This window comes from Chiloscyllium plagiosum, unplaced genomic scaffold (assembly GCF_037043375.1).
Source record: "Chiloscyllium plagiosum isolate Xiang-an unplaced genomic scaffold, Cpla_swu_hap1 HiC_scaffold_22, whole genome shotgun sequence".
NCBI lineage: Eukaryota > Metazoa > Chordata > Chondrichthyes > Orectolobiformes > Hemiscylliidae > Chiloscyllium > Chiloscyllium plagiosum.
The window spans coordinates 2478421-2492358 of NW_028270160.1; the positions used below are offsets into that span (position 1 = coordinate 2478421).

The 13938-nt window shown below is 40.8% G+C and overlaps 1 protein-coding gene across 1 annotated transcript in view; it reads right to left on the reverse strand.

Moving 5' to 3' along the window:
* The window catches only part of smc3 (structural maintenance of chromosomes 3), a 126833-nt gene that overhangs the window by 55622 nt on the left and 57273 nt on the right, over nt 1–13938 (reverse strand). Inside the window, exons 13-14 of the mRNA XM_087998711.1 lie at nt 10793–11006; nt 2474–2577 (exon numbers count right to left, since the gene is read on the reverse strand). Coding sequence (XP_087854837.1) covers nt 2474–2577; nt 10793–11006 — 318 coding nt within the window. The remainder of the gene's footprint in view (nt 1–2473; nt 2578–10792; nt 11007–13938) is intronic.

The following is a 13938-nucleotide window of genomic DNA, read 5'->3' on the forward strand; positions in this document are numbered from 1 at the left end:
ACAATGTGGAAGCAGACCATTCAGCCCATCAAATCCACACCAGCCCTCCAGGCAGCATCTCACCCAGACCCAACCTCAAACCTTTCATCCTGCATTTCCCATGGGCTAATTCATCTGCCTGCACATCCCTGCACACTATGGGACAATTTATCTTGGCCAATCCACCTTCCCTGCGCATATTTGGACCAGAGCACTCAAAGGAAACCCTTCAGACACAATGAGAATATGCAAACTCCACATAGACAGTTGCCTGAGGCTGGAAGCAAACACTGATACCTGGCGCAGTAAGGCAGGAGTGCTAACCAGTGAGCCACCATGCTGCCCCCAAAATATCTTAAAATACCTATCTGGTTCACTTAAGGATGGAAACCTACTATTCTTACCTAGCTTGGCCTATACTGAATTTTGATCCATTCCAAGATAGGCAAGTATTATCTACATTCTGAAATGCCTAGCAAGCCATTCAGTTCCATCACTTCATCCTCAGGAAAACTAGAGATTAGCAATAAATGCCAGTCATGCAATATTGCAAGAACGATTTAATTTCTAAAAACAAAGTGCCAGATGAGGAGCATAATTACTATGTTGTTTATGAGCTTGTATAAATTAAGTCACATTATTGTATACAACTGGAGACATTCCACATCAGCATGCATGATAAATTTCTTAAACTTGAAGAAAATTAGCAACAGGAACAGAGAAATTAAGAGTAGACCATTCAAACCCATTGAGCCAGCTTACCATTCAATGTGATCATAGCTGATCATTCAGCTCATTTTTCCCATACCAAAGAACAAAGATCCCTTTGATCCCATCAGCCTCAAGAATTGTATCTAACACCTTCTTGAAAAAGTAGTGTTTTGGACTCAACCACTTTCTGTGGCAGAGAATTCCACATGCGCACCTCTGGGTGAAGAGATTTCTCCTCAACGCAGTCCTTAAATGGCCAACCACTTATCCTTAAACTGTGACCCCCAAAATTAATTAAAAATCCAAAACATCCAAAATTGCCAGTTTTTTTTAAATCTAAAAGAGCTTTGAAACCTTATTTGTTGCAGATTAGGGATGTAGCACGTTTACAATTGCTAATCACTTGATTTTAAAAATATAACTGAGTTCTTTTTTAAACCCCTGAAGCTGAACCAGAAAGAAGCAATTTCCTGTAGATAGAATATTTTAATGAATGGGTTAGGCCATCAAACACACTGCTCCTGTGACAGAACACTTATGCCTCACAGAAACACACTCAAGCCTGGTTTTCATGGTTCCTTTGAATGGACAGCCTAGCATCAGAGTTAAAATGCCCTTTTATTCCAATATGAGAGAATAACCAATTTCCTTGAACTATACCTCAACACAAGTCAACCCAGTCCAAAGTGCAGGTTAGGTGAACTGGCCATGCTGAATTGCTCATATGTGCAGGTTAGCTGGGTTAGACAAGGGAAACGCAGGATTACAGGGACAAGGTAGAGCAGTGAATCTGGGTGGGTCACTCTTCGGTGGGTAGGTGTGGGCTGGTGCACCAAAATGCCTGCTTCCACAAATGTAGGAATTCTACAATTCTAAGTAGCTTTGAGAAAAGAAAGTGGCAAATTAGAGGGAATTTAAAAGAAACATCAACCTGGATGTTAACTCATTGTTTCTCTGCATGCTGTTGTTTCCATACCAAACCCCTGTCTCAAAGTCAATTTCAGCAACAGACCAGGTTTCCTGTTAGCATTGAGCAGTGTGGAGCAGGTTCCAAGTCCAGTTAAGCTTGATCCATTCTGAAGAATCAATTCCTCATCCCAGAGAGCCTTATATAGATGAAGCCATTTTTATATTGTCAGCCTGCCTCCTGGGAGTGAACTGTTTGTCTATACTTAGCCCTGGTTCCATAAACTCTGAAGTGGGTAGGTTTAAGATTACCTAATTTTTGCACTAAAATTATGCCCATCAATTTAGTTCCAATTATAGGCACAAACAAAGGTACACCTTTTTAAATCTCATTAAATAACATTTGTCAATTTGGTCTTGGGTTCAGGTTTCAGTATTACAGTAACGAGTATATTGGCCACAATGACCCTTTGCTATTCAAAAAATACTATATTCTACATTTCTAATCAACCTGTTGAGGGTTGGTATGATAAACGTTTGGAGCAGGTAGAATTCAAACCCAAACATCCTGGGCCATAGATTAGGACACTACAACTGCACCATAAGACCAAAATACTGTATTCTTTTGTTAGTATGTTTTAAAAGATATTGCTAATTCTGAACGTTTACTGCAATGTCAATTATATCTTATGTTGTATTTACAGACAGAACAGACTGAAAATGGTATGACAATGTTTATTTGGTCTTTTGTAATACTGGTTTAATATAAAAATGTTTGAGATCATATGAGCATGAACAACATAACACTTTCGTGAACCAAATAACATTCCAATAGTTTGTGAATGTTACAAGGTATTCTAACTTTTTTTGAACTTACTTCCTCTCACTTTGCAGCTCGTCTTTCCTGTTTTTCACTTCATAGTATTTCTTGTCAAGATCCTCTACTCGTGCTTTTACTTCAGCCAGATCTTGGTCAAGTTTCTAACAAAAACAAAAAAAAAGTTCAGTGCATCACAGGAAATTACAAAACAATGTTTTGATTCCATGACTACCCAACTAGAGTCTTATTACACGCAAGATGTGAAAATTCTTGCAACTTGCATTAAATTTATACTGAATGAAGTAGGAACTGGACGTATTAATGTTAGATCTTTGGACTCTAAGTACTCATAGATCTCAGAAAGCGATGTCAGCTCACTGTCTGTCTCTCACACAAACACACAAACAAACTGCATTGGATGATATATTTGAGACGTCATTATGCACACAATGACCATTCCCTGGAATTATGCAGTACCACACAGGTCATTCCAGGAGTTAGCAAGCCATGCTGGTCTGATATCAGCATATTTGATTTGAAGTTGAGTATTTCAGCTAATGTAAAACAAGATACTGGAAAAGACAGTGGAAGGAAAGGGAGAAGGCTATCAAGGACAGTATTACGGTGGCAGAAAGGACGTTTGAGGACTGTCTACTGAGGTAGTAAGGGCTGAGGTTAGAAACAGGAAAGGAGAGATCACCCTGTTGGAAGTTTTTTAGACGCCTCAGAATAGTTCCAGAGGTGTAGAGGAAAGGATAGCAAAGATAATTCTCGACTGGAGCAAGAATAACAGGATAGTTGTTATTGGGAACTTTAACTTTCCAAATATTTACAGGGAATAGTATAGTTCAGGTACTTTAGATGGGTCAGTTTTTGTCCAGTATGCAGGATGATTTTCTGACACAGTATGTAGACAACCCAACAAGGGCAAAAGCCACATTGGATTTGGTACTGGGTAATGAACCTGGCCAGGTGTTAGATTTGGAGGTAGGTGAGCACTTTGATGATAGTGAGCACAATTTGGTTATGTTTACTTTAGTGACGGAAAGAGATAGATATATAACGCAGGGAAGAGTTAATGCTGGGGGAAAGGTAATTATAATGCGATGAGGCAAGATTTAGGATGCATAGGATGGGGAAGGAAACTGCAGGAGATGGGCACAATAGAAATATGGAGTTTATTCAAAGAACAACTACTGTGTGTCCTTGATAAGTACGTACCCGTCAGGCAAGGGAGGAAGTAGTCGAGTGAGGGAGCTGTGGTTTTACTAAAGAAGTTGAATCTCTTGTCGAAAGGAAGAAGACGGCTTATGTTAGGATGAGATGTGATGGCTCAGTTAGGGTGCTTGAGAGTTACAAAGTAGCCAGGAAAGACCTAAAGAGAGAGCTAAGAGGAGCCTGGAGGGGGCATGAGAAGTTGTTGACAGATAAGATCAACAAAAACCCTAAAGCTTTCTATAGGTATATCAGGAATAAAAGAATGATTAGAGAAAGATGAGGGCCAATCAAGGATAGTAGTAGGAAGTTGTGCATGCATTCACAGGAGATAAGGGAAGCGCCAAATGAATATTTTTCATCAGTATTCACACTGGAAAAAGACAACATTGTCCAGAATACTGAGAATCAGGCTACTAGACTGGACGGGATTGAGGTTCACAAGGAGGAGGTTCACAGTTCTGGAGAGTGTGAAAATAGATAAGTCCCCTGGGCCAGATGGGATTTACCAGAGGATTCTCTGAGAAGCCAGGGAGGAGATTGCCGAGCCTTTGGCTTTGATCTTTATGTCGTCGTTGTCTACAAGAATAATGCCAGAAGACTGGGGGATAGCAAATGTTGTTCCCTTGTTCAAGAAGGGGAGTAGAGGCAATCAATGAGACTTGCTTCGGTTGTGGGTAAAGTGTTGGAAAAGGTTATGAGAGATAGGATTTATCATCTAGAGAGAAATAAGTTGATTAGGGATAGTAAAACATGTTTTGTGAAGGGTAGGTCATGCCTTACAAACCTTGAGAGTTCTTTGAGATGGTGACCAAACAGGTGCATGAGAGTAAAGCTGTTGATGTCGTATATATGGATTTCATTAAGGCATTTGATAAGGTTCCCCAAGGTACGTTATTGCACAAAATACGGAGACATGGGATTGAGGGTGATCTAGCAGTTTGGAACAGAAATTGGCTAGCTGAAAGAAGACAGAGGGTGGTGGTTGATGGGAAATATTCATTCTGGAGTTCAATTACTAATGGAGCACTACAAGCATCTGTTTTTGGACCACTGCTGTTCATCATTTTTATAAATGACCTCGATGAGGATGCAGAAGGAATGCTTAGTAAATTTGCGGATAACACTAAGGTTGGTAGTGTTGTGGATAGTTCTGAAGGACGTTGCAGGTTACACAGGAATATAGAGAAGCTGCAGAGCTGGGCTAAGAGGTGGCAAAAGGAGTTTAATGCAGAAAAGTGAGAGGTGATTCCCTTTGGAAGGAATAACAGGACTAAGCTGCAGAGCTGGGCTAAGAGGTGGCAAAAGGAGTTTAATGCAGAAAAGTGTGAGGTGATTCCCTTTGGAAGGAATAACAGGACTAAAGAGTACTGGGCGAATGATAAGATTCTTGGTAGTGTAGATGAGCAGAGAGATCTCTGTGTCCATGTACATAGATCCCTGAAAGTTGCCAGCCAGGTTGATAGGGCTGTTAAAAAGGCATACGGTGTGTTAGTTTTTATTAGTAGACGGATTGAGTATCACAGCCACGAGGTCATGCTGCAGCTCTACAAAACTCTGGTGCAGCCACACGTGGAGTATTGCATACAGTTCTGGTCACTGCATTAAAGGAAGGATATGGAAGCTTTGGAATGGGTTCAGAGGAGATTTACTAGGATGTTGCCTGGTATGGAGGAAAGGTCTCATGAGGAAAGGCTGAGGGACTTGAGGCTGCTTTTGTTAGCAGAGAAGATTGAGAGGTGACTTAATTGAGACATATAAGATAATCAGAGGGTTAGATAGAGTGGACAGTGAGAGCCTTTATCCTCGGATCATAATGGCGAGCACAGGGAGATGTAGCTATAAATTGAGGGGTGATAGATATAGGACAGATATCAGAGGTAGTCTCTTTACTCAGAGTAATAGGGGCATGGAACGCACTGCCTGCAACAGTAGTAAACTCGCCAACTTTAAGGGCATTTAAATGGTCATTGGATGAACATATGGATGAAAATGGAATAGTGCAGGATAGATAGGCTTCAGACTGGCTCCACAGGTTGATGCAACACAGGTTGACCAAAGGACCTGTACTGCTCTGCAATGTTCTATAAGTCGAAACAGTTAGGATTATGGTGAAAGTGAGGACTGCAGATACTGGAGATCAAAGTCAAGATTAGAGTGGTGCTGGAAAAACACAGCAGGTCAGGCAGCATCCGAGGAGCAGGAAAATCGACGTTTCGGCCAGGAGCCTCGGATGCTGCCTGACCTGCTGTGCTTTTCCAGCATCACAGTTAGGATTATGTTTGCTGGTGTTCAGAAGAATGAGGACTGATCTCATAGAAACCTGTAAAATTCTAATAGAACTGAGCAGAGTAAACACCGGAAGGGTACTCCCCACGGCAGGGAATACAGAACCAGGCATCACAGTCTAAGAATATGGGGTAAATCATTAACGACTGAGAAGAGGAAAAAATGTCTTCACCCAGAGAGTGGAGAACCTGTGGAACTGTCTGCCTTAGAAAGCAGTCAAGCCCAAAACATTGTATGATTTCAATGAGTTGGATAGAGCACTTGAGGCTAAAGGGATCAAAGGTTATGGAGTAAATGCAGGAGCCGGCTATTGAGTTGGATGATCAGCCACAATTATAATGAATGACATAGCAGACCCAAAGTGGCCAATAACATACTCCTGTTCCTATTTTCCATTCTGTGTGCCTTAGTTATGATGTCCTAAATGAAGATGCGCCATTCATTTCAACCTCAGAAATGCAAGGACCTTACTACCAATAGCTAGGAGGTTGCCATGGTGATGAAGAACGTTTTCACAAATGCAGAGAGGGAGTTGGATATTTCTGCAGCATCTTGCAATTGCCCGTCTTTGAGTCGACACTGTCCCTTGTGGACAAACTAGTTTCAATCCATCTTACTAGAGACAGGAAGGTGAAGTACACAGGATTGCGGTCTTTGTAAGGGGACATGGTACCAGTGACTACATGCGCATCATTTTGCTGGAATTGCCATCCTGTACTATAACAGAACAGGATTCCAATCCCTCACTGCCTCGCTACCATTTTGCCATAGCTACTGAATCTAGCAATGGGAACAGTCAGATGGCTTTCTTCCACGACCATCCATTGCACTGGTTACATCTGAGCAACAATGGCAAAACACGGAATGGCTACTGGGCTATCTGCTGATAATATGATCGATGATTCCACTGCACAACCCCACACATATGCACGAAGCTATGCTGGCTGTCGGGCAACCGTAAGGGCACATAAAAGTGGCTGCATAGGTGGACAACTACTCTCTTCTCAAGACAGACCATCGGACATCCATGCTATCCTTGTAGCCAGGTTGGATCCTAATGTTGAAACTCCCATCCCAACAGCACATCGACTTTCCCACATTATACTCCATTTGCCAACTTTTTACCCTCTTAATTAACCTACCAGTATCTCTCTGTAAACTGTTTGTATCCCTCTCACAAACTGCCTTTTCATCCATTTTTGTGTTGACTGCAAATCTGGCTACAGTACATTTACTTCCTTTTTCTTCTTCTCTCAGAGGGTTGAGTGTCTTTCGAAGTCCTTGTCACAGACAGTTGTGGAGGCAGAGTCCTAGCATATATTTAAGACTTAGATAGATAGGTAGGGGAATCGAGAGTAGGGGAATGATCAGTAGGGGAATCGAGAGTTGCAGGGAAAATGCAAGAAAATGGACATAAGGAATGTTATATGAGCCATGAAACCACAGAATGGCAGACCAGGATCCAGAGGCTGAATGGCCTGCTCTTGAACCTATTCCTTATGGTCTTGTGGATAGCAGCTGTTAAAAGAAGTAGCTCAAATTTCTTACTTCCAGTCGAACTTCTTGCCTGCAATGTGTGCATTATCAGGATTCCAGGTGCCAAATGAACATGGTTATCCAACCACAACCAGTTGGAAAGCTGTGACTGCTTGTGCCAAAATAAAATCGACACTTCCATACACAACACTTAAAAATCACACAACACCAGGTTATAGTCCAACAGGTTTAGTTGGAAGCACTAGCTTTCGGAGCAACGCTCCTTCATTAGGTGATGAAGGAGCATCGCTCCGAAAGCTAGTGTGCTTCCAATTAAACCTGTTGGACTATAACCTGGTGTTGTGTGATTTTTAACTTTGTACACCCCAGTCCAACACCGGCATCTCCAAATCATGATTACTACACACAAAACTAATTGTGTGAAATCAAAATTCATCTACACGCCTTTACAACAGATGTCAACTAAGCAACAAAAATAGGTAGACAAATGAATCCCAAAATAAACTGGAACAAAATTAAAAGCATGGAATGTAGTCATAAATATATAAAAAAAATTGAAGACTGAATCATTAAAATGAGACCAATCACATTAGTTTATGACCACTGATTGCACTGTTCACCAAATGGAGAACAATAAACTGCTCATTTAATCAAACAATTTATATAATTACATAGCTCTAAGCGGCACGGTGGCACAGTGGTTAGCACTGCTGCCCCACAGCACCAGAGACCAGGTTTCAATTCCCGCCTCGGACAACTGTCTGTGTGGAGTTTGCACATTCTCCCTGTGTCTGTGTGGGTTTCCTCCGGGTGCTCCGGTTTCCTCCCACAGTCCAAAGATGTGCAGGTTAGGTGAACTGGCCATGCTAAATTGCCTGTAGTGTTAGGTGAAGGGGTAAATGTAGGGGAATGGGTCTGGGTGGGTTGCTCTTCAGAGGGTCGGTGAGGACTTGTTGGACCGAAGGGCCTGTTTCCACACTAAGTAATCTAATCTGCTTGGCAATTTTAAAATTTGTCTCAGGTGCAACAGTAAATTATTTGCATATCTTTCAATCTGATCTAGTGTATTTGCTCCTCTACACTAGGGAGTTTGAACGGTTTACTCAGACTGCAAACAGGACATCACTTTAAGGACACTTGCCAATTTACTCACCTTTCTACGTTAGGTTTGAAGTGTTCCAGTGAAGCCCACCACCAACTGGAACAACAGAACCTCATTTTCCTTTTAAGCACTTTATAGCCTTCTGAGTTCAACACCGAGTTCAGCAATTTCAGATCAAAAACTCCACCCTCCATTTTGTTTCCCCATCCTCTATACAACATCTGACTTTTATTTAGTGGCACTTGAGATCTATAATCCTGCTAAATGAATCCCAAGATCCAGTAGGCTCAGGAGTGGCAGTTAGAATTTAATTTAGATAAACACGCGGAGTTACATTTGGTAAGACAAACCAGGACAGGACTTTAACAGTTAATGGTAAGCCATGGGGAGTGTTGTCGAACAGAGAGACACCTAGGGGTGCCACAGTAATGGTGTCACAGTAAACAGGGTGGTGAAAAAGGGTGTCTGGCATGCTTGCCTTCATCAGTTACAGCACTGAGTATAGGAATTGGGACGTCATGTTATAGCTGTACAAGACACTGGTGAGGCCACATTTGGAGTACTGCGTACAATTCTGGTCAGCCTGCTGAAGACAGGATGTTATTAGACTGGAAAGAGTGCAAAAAAAAAAGATTTATAAGGATGTTCCCAAGACTGGAGGCTTTAAGTTATAAGGAGAGATTGAATAGGCTGGGACTTTTGTCCCCGGAGCTTCAGAGACTGAGGAGTGATCTTAGACATTCATAAAATCTTGAGGGGCATAGATAAGATGAACAGTCAAGGCTTTTGCCCCAAGATAGAGGAGTCCAAAACTAGAGAGAATAGATTTAAAGTGAAAGGGGAAAGATTTAGATTACTTAGTGTGGAAACAGGCCCTTTGCCCCAACAAGTCCACACTGACACGCCGAAGCGCAACCCACCCATACCCCTACATTTACCCCTTACCTAACACTACGGGGAATTTAGCCTGGCCAATTCACCTGACCTGCACATCTTTGGACTGTGGGAGGAAACCGGAGCACCCAGAGGAAACCCACGCAGACACGGGGAGAATGTGCAAACTCCACACAGTCAGTCGCCTAGGCGGGAATTGAACCCGGGTCTCTGGCGCTGTAAAGCAGCAGTGCTAACCACTGTGCGGCCCACAAAAAGGAACCTGAGGGGCAACCTTTTCCACACACAGGGTGGTGCACATATGGAACAAGCCAGAAGAAGTGGGTAGAGATGGGTAAAATTACAACATTTAAAAGATGTTTGGACAGTTCCACAAATAGGAAAGGTTGAAAGGGATACGGGTCAAACACAGACAAATGAGATTAGTTCAGTTTAGGAAATCTGGTCGGCATGGACAATTTGGGCTGAAGAATCTGCTTCTGTGTTGTGTAGGACTCTATGGCAACACCCTCTAAGCTTTCGCTCACCTTCCCTGCTCTTCCACTTACACACCTTTTTTGTATAAAATAAAATTCAAGTGACCCTCAAGTTAAACCATCCCCAGTCGTTTCTCTCTCATGACAGAACAGTTCTATGGTCCCCTCTGGCAATATGGCAACTTTTTGTTATTATACAAATTAACTCACTGTCTTTGTAAGAAAGCAATAGGCTTGCAGATGTATAGTCTCTTTAAAAGATGCAATGAAATGCTTCACAACCACTGATATGGTTTCTGCATCACTGTTCTAATGCAAAAAATATCACAGCAAAGATCAGCAGAAGCAGCTACCCAACACGAGTAATGAAATAATTAGTTTTATTCATTTTGGTTAGAGAATAAACATGCCCAGGTCTTTGTAAAACACCAATACTCTTGTTCAAATTTCCATGCAATCTTTTACATTCAATTCAGAGCTTGGATAGGGCCTCTGTTTGAAAGCTGACGCCTCCAACTGCACAATCCTCCTTTAACTGTACACATGGAATGTCAGCCTAGCCTACGTGCTCATGTTTTTGTAGCGGGCTTTGGGGAAATACAACCCTGACTCAGAAGGTGTTAACCAGACTGACAAGCTTTATTTTCCTGTGTTTTCCTCAATCTCTTTTTTTAATTCGGGGTATTTTTGAGACCTGTGTAAGTGGGTCCTTTGGTGCAAATCCTTTTCCAGTCACTTTACTTAAAATGTCCATTAAAATTTTCCAGAGAGAGAAAATAATCTGGATAAGAATTCCTTTTGACTAACTTCTCACCTGATAATTTTAAAAATGCACAATACTATGTGATATACAAAAGGTTGATAAATATCTCAAATAATCCATTGGTGGTACTAATTACTTACAGAATATTGTTCCAGGTTTCTCTCTTTATTGGCTTCTGTATCCTCAAGGTCCTTGGTAATTGCAGCAATTTGTCGTTTTTTATCATTAATAGCTTGATCGAGTGATTTCAGCTCTTTCTTAATCCATTTATCTCTTTCCTCTTTTGACGTAAACTGACTGCCTCGACCCTGTTTAGCATATAAATCTGTTCTTTCCTGGGTTGCCTGTGCCAACCTAAGTAGAATAAAAGACAGAATATGAGGACTACGACAATTTGGCTTGCAATATGCCTCCTCAGGCCTTTAAGACTGCAAGCAATAACTGTGCTTTTGAAGCCTCTATTGCATAAGAATACATTTTTCAACAGTCCATCACTAAAACAAGGACGAACTCCCAGTAGTCAAGTCATTCTTTAGATTTACTTTTCCTCGATTCCATTGGTCAATTTATACTGTGCAAACACTTTAAAACCAGATAGCTTTGCATTCTGACATATTCCACCTCGACTTTACATGGTAGATTTTAATGCAACAGCAGGAACTAAATGCTCATGTTGCATCCAGTAGTGCAAAATATTCCTTAAAATTACTGCGACAGTGCTAAGGCTTCAATGTCCAAGTTGTGTATTAACTTTACATTTCACCTATAGCATATAAAAAGCCTTTACATTAAATTTAAATCTACTCCAAGTGTGAATTGTGATGATAATACATGTTACACATGTCCAAACTCTTGAAAATCCAAGCAGAGATCTGAGATATTAAATACAATTTATGATTTCAAATCAAACAAAAATTACCAAGATGTACAGAAAATGGCTAACAATGAAAGATGAAATACTTAACACAAACAGAAAAATTGATGAAATAACAAACAACCATGGAGAAATTAATATAAATAGATAGCAACATGCCTAGATTTAGACCCGTCTGAAGAAGGGTAATTGGACTCAAAATGTTTGCTCTCTACAGATGTTGAATTTCTTCATACATTTCTGTTTTTGTTTCAGATCTTCAGCAACCGCAGTTCTTTGTTTTATTTATTCTCCTACATCTGCCATTCTCGCCGCACCCACACATGCACTTGGTCTATTTAATCACATTGCAGGCGCTTTCTACTTTCCTTACTACCTGCTTTGTTACCAATGGTAGCACCAGCAAACGCAGCTGTGTTGCTGACCCATATTGGTAACCCATCCACCACTGTCACCATTTTAACATTTTCACCCTGGAACCCAGTCCTCATATCCCTTTCAAACTATCTGCAGGTCCAAGCTAAAGTATAAAATACTGTATCTGCCTATTTCCTCCATTTACACTGTGATAATTATAGAGTAAGAGAGTCATTTTTAAGCATCAATTCCCAAATCAATATATCCTTTACACTAAAAGCTAATTATATTTTTAATCATAAAACCAAACTTCAGCCTATGTGATCTTCATAATTTAGTGTGCCAAAGGATTAAAAAAAAACAGCAGCTTACCCAAAGGAGTTCACATTGAAGTAACATATGTCTAGAATAGATTCCCTACAGTATGGAAACTGGCCCTTCCACCCAAAAAGTCCACACCGACCCTCCAAAGAGTAACCCACCCAGAACCATTCCCCTACATTTACCCCGACTAATGCACCTAACACTACAAGCAATTTAGCATGGAGGATTCACCTGATCTGCACATCTTTGGATTGTGGGAGAAAACTGGAGCACCCAAAGGAAACCCACGCACACACGGGGAGAACGTGCAAATTGCATACAGACGGTCACCCAAAGTGGGAATCGAACCCACATACCTGGGGCTGTGACGCAGCAGTGCTAACCACTGAGTCACTGTGTCACCCACACTTATGGGATGCCTAATAATGCCATTCTCAAAAAGGAATGGACATGTATGTAAAACATTTTTTATATAGAATAACATCTTATGAAATTTCACTGAGACATTAAAAGACCAAATGGGACACCAAGACAAAAGAGGGCTTATGTGAACAACATTTTATACAGTGTTCTAACAGTTGATATTGAAAGAAAATTCTGCCACCAGTATTCTAACTTACATCAAGTGTTTTTCACCTCACAGCTGCCCCATATTGGGAACTCTATCACCATTCTAACATTTTCACCCCTGATCTCAGTCCTCATATCCCTTCATGGCCTCTCCTCTTCCAACTTATGCTACATCCTCAAGAGCTATTGTTATGGAGTAGGTCAGACCACTCAAAACACTTTTAAGCAGGCAGCCCAGACCATAATTTTGAAATTTGTTTTGGTAAGTGTACAGTGAAAATTACCCAAAGTAAGTTAGCGAGGTTGACTTCCCCGTTTAAAAACAGCCAATTTTTAAAATTACACAATAAAACACATGGAACAGAATAAAGAACCCCTACAGAATTCAGTCCATCCAAATTAGACTTAATTATGCTGTTCCAAATATACACAATAGACCCACTAAGCAAGCCCCCTTAAACACAGTAATAAAAAAGAACAGATGCTTACAGGTTGAAGTTAGAAGGGCAGAAAGAGAGAGAGGCTGTTCACATAGTCCACTGCTGAACTCCCAACTAGTTCTGAACTGAACTGCTCACCTAGAGAGCTTACCACTTCCCTTTCATTACACAGGTCACTTCTCAAACATGACCATTTTGGCCTGAAGTCTCATCTATTTACATATAAACAAAAAAGCCTCTCAATACCCTTTAATGTCTGTACCAAACCAGTCTAATTGAAACCAGGAGTGGTTTATGACCCCTCTGAAAAAACCAAGGACACAGTATCCTTGAGAAAAGGAACAGCTTTTATATAAAAAAAGGGACCAGCTTTATGACACAACAACTTTGCAAGAACTCTGCATTGTTTCAGCTATGGCTTTGTAAAGGAACAACATGCAAGAAAAATGCTCAAGAAAAATGCAGAATAATATTTCAACTTATTTTATTTATCTCTTTAACTTAATGATAACAGGATAACTGCATTTCTCTACAGAGTTCCCAATTGTAGTAAAAATAGAAATATAAAATTAACTAAATAATTGGACCAAATAGCTGTCAGAAATATTTGGATATGAGTGACCAAAAGATCAAGGAACAATCTATTAGTATGTATAAACTGGAAGAGCCAAGGCACGATGGAATCAAAGACTGGCAAGAAAAACTGCAAATAACAATGGGT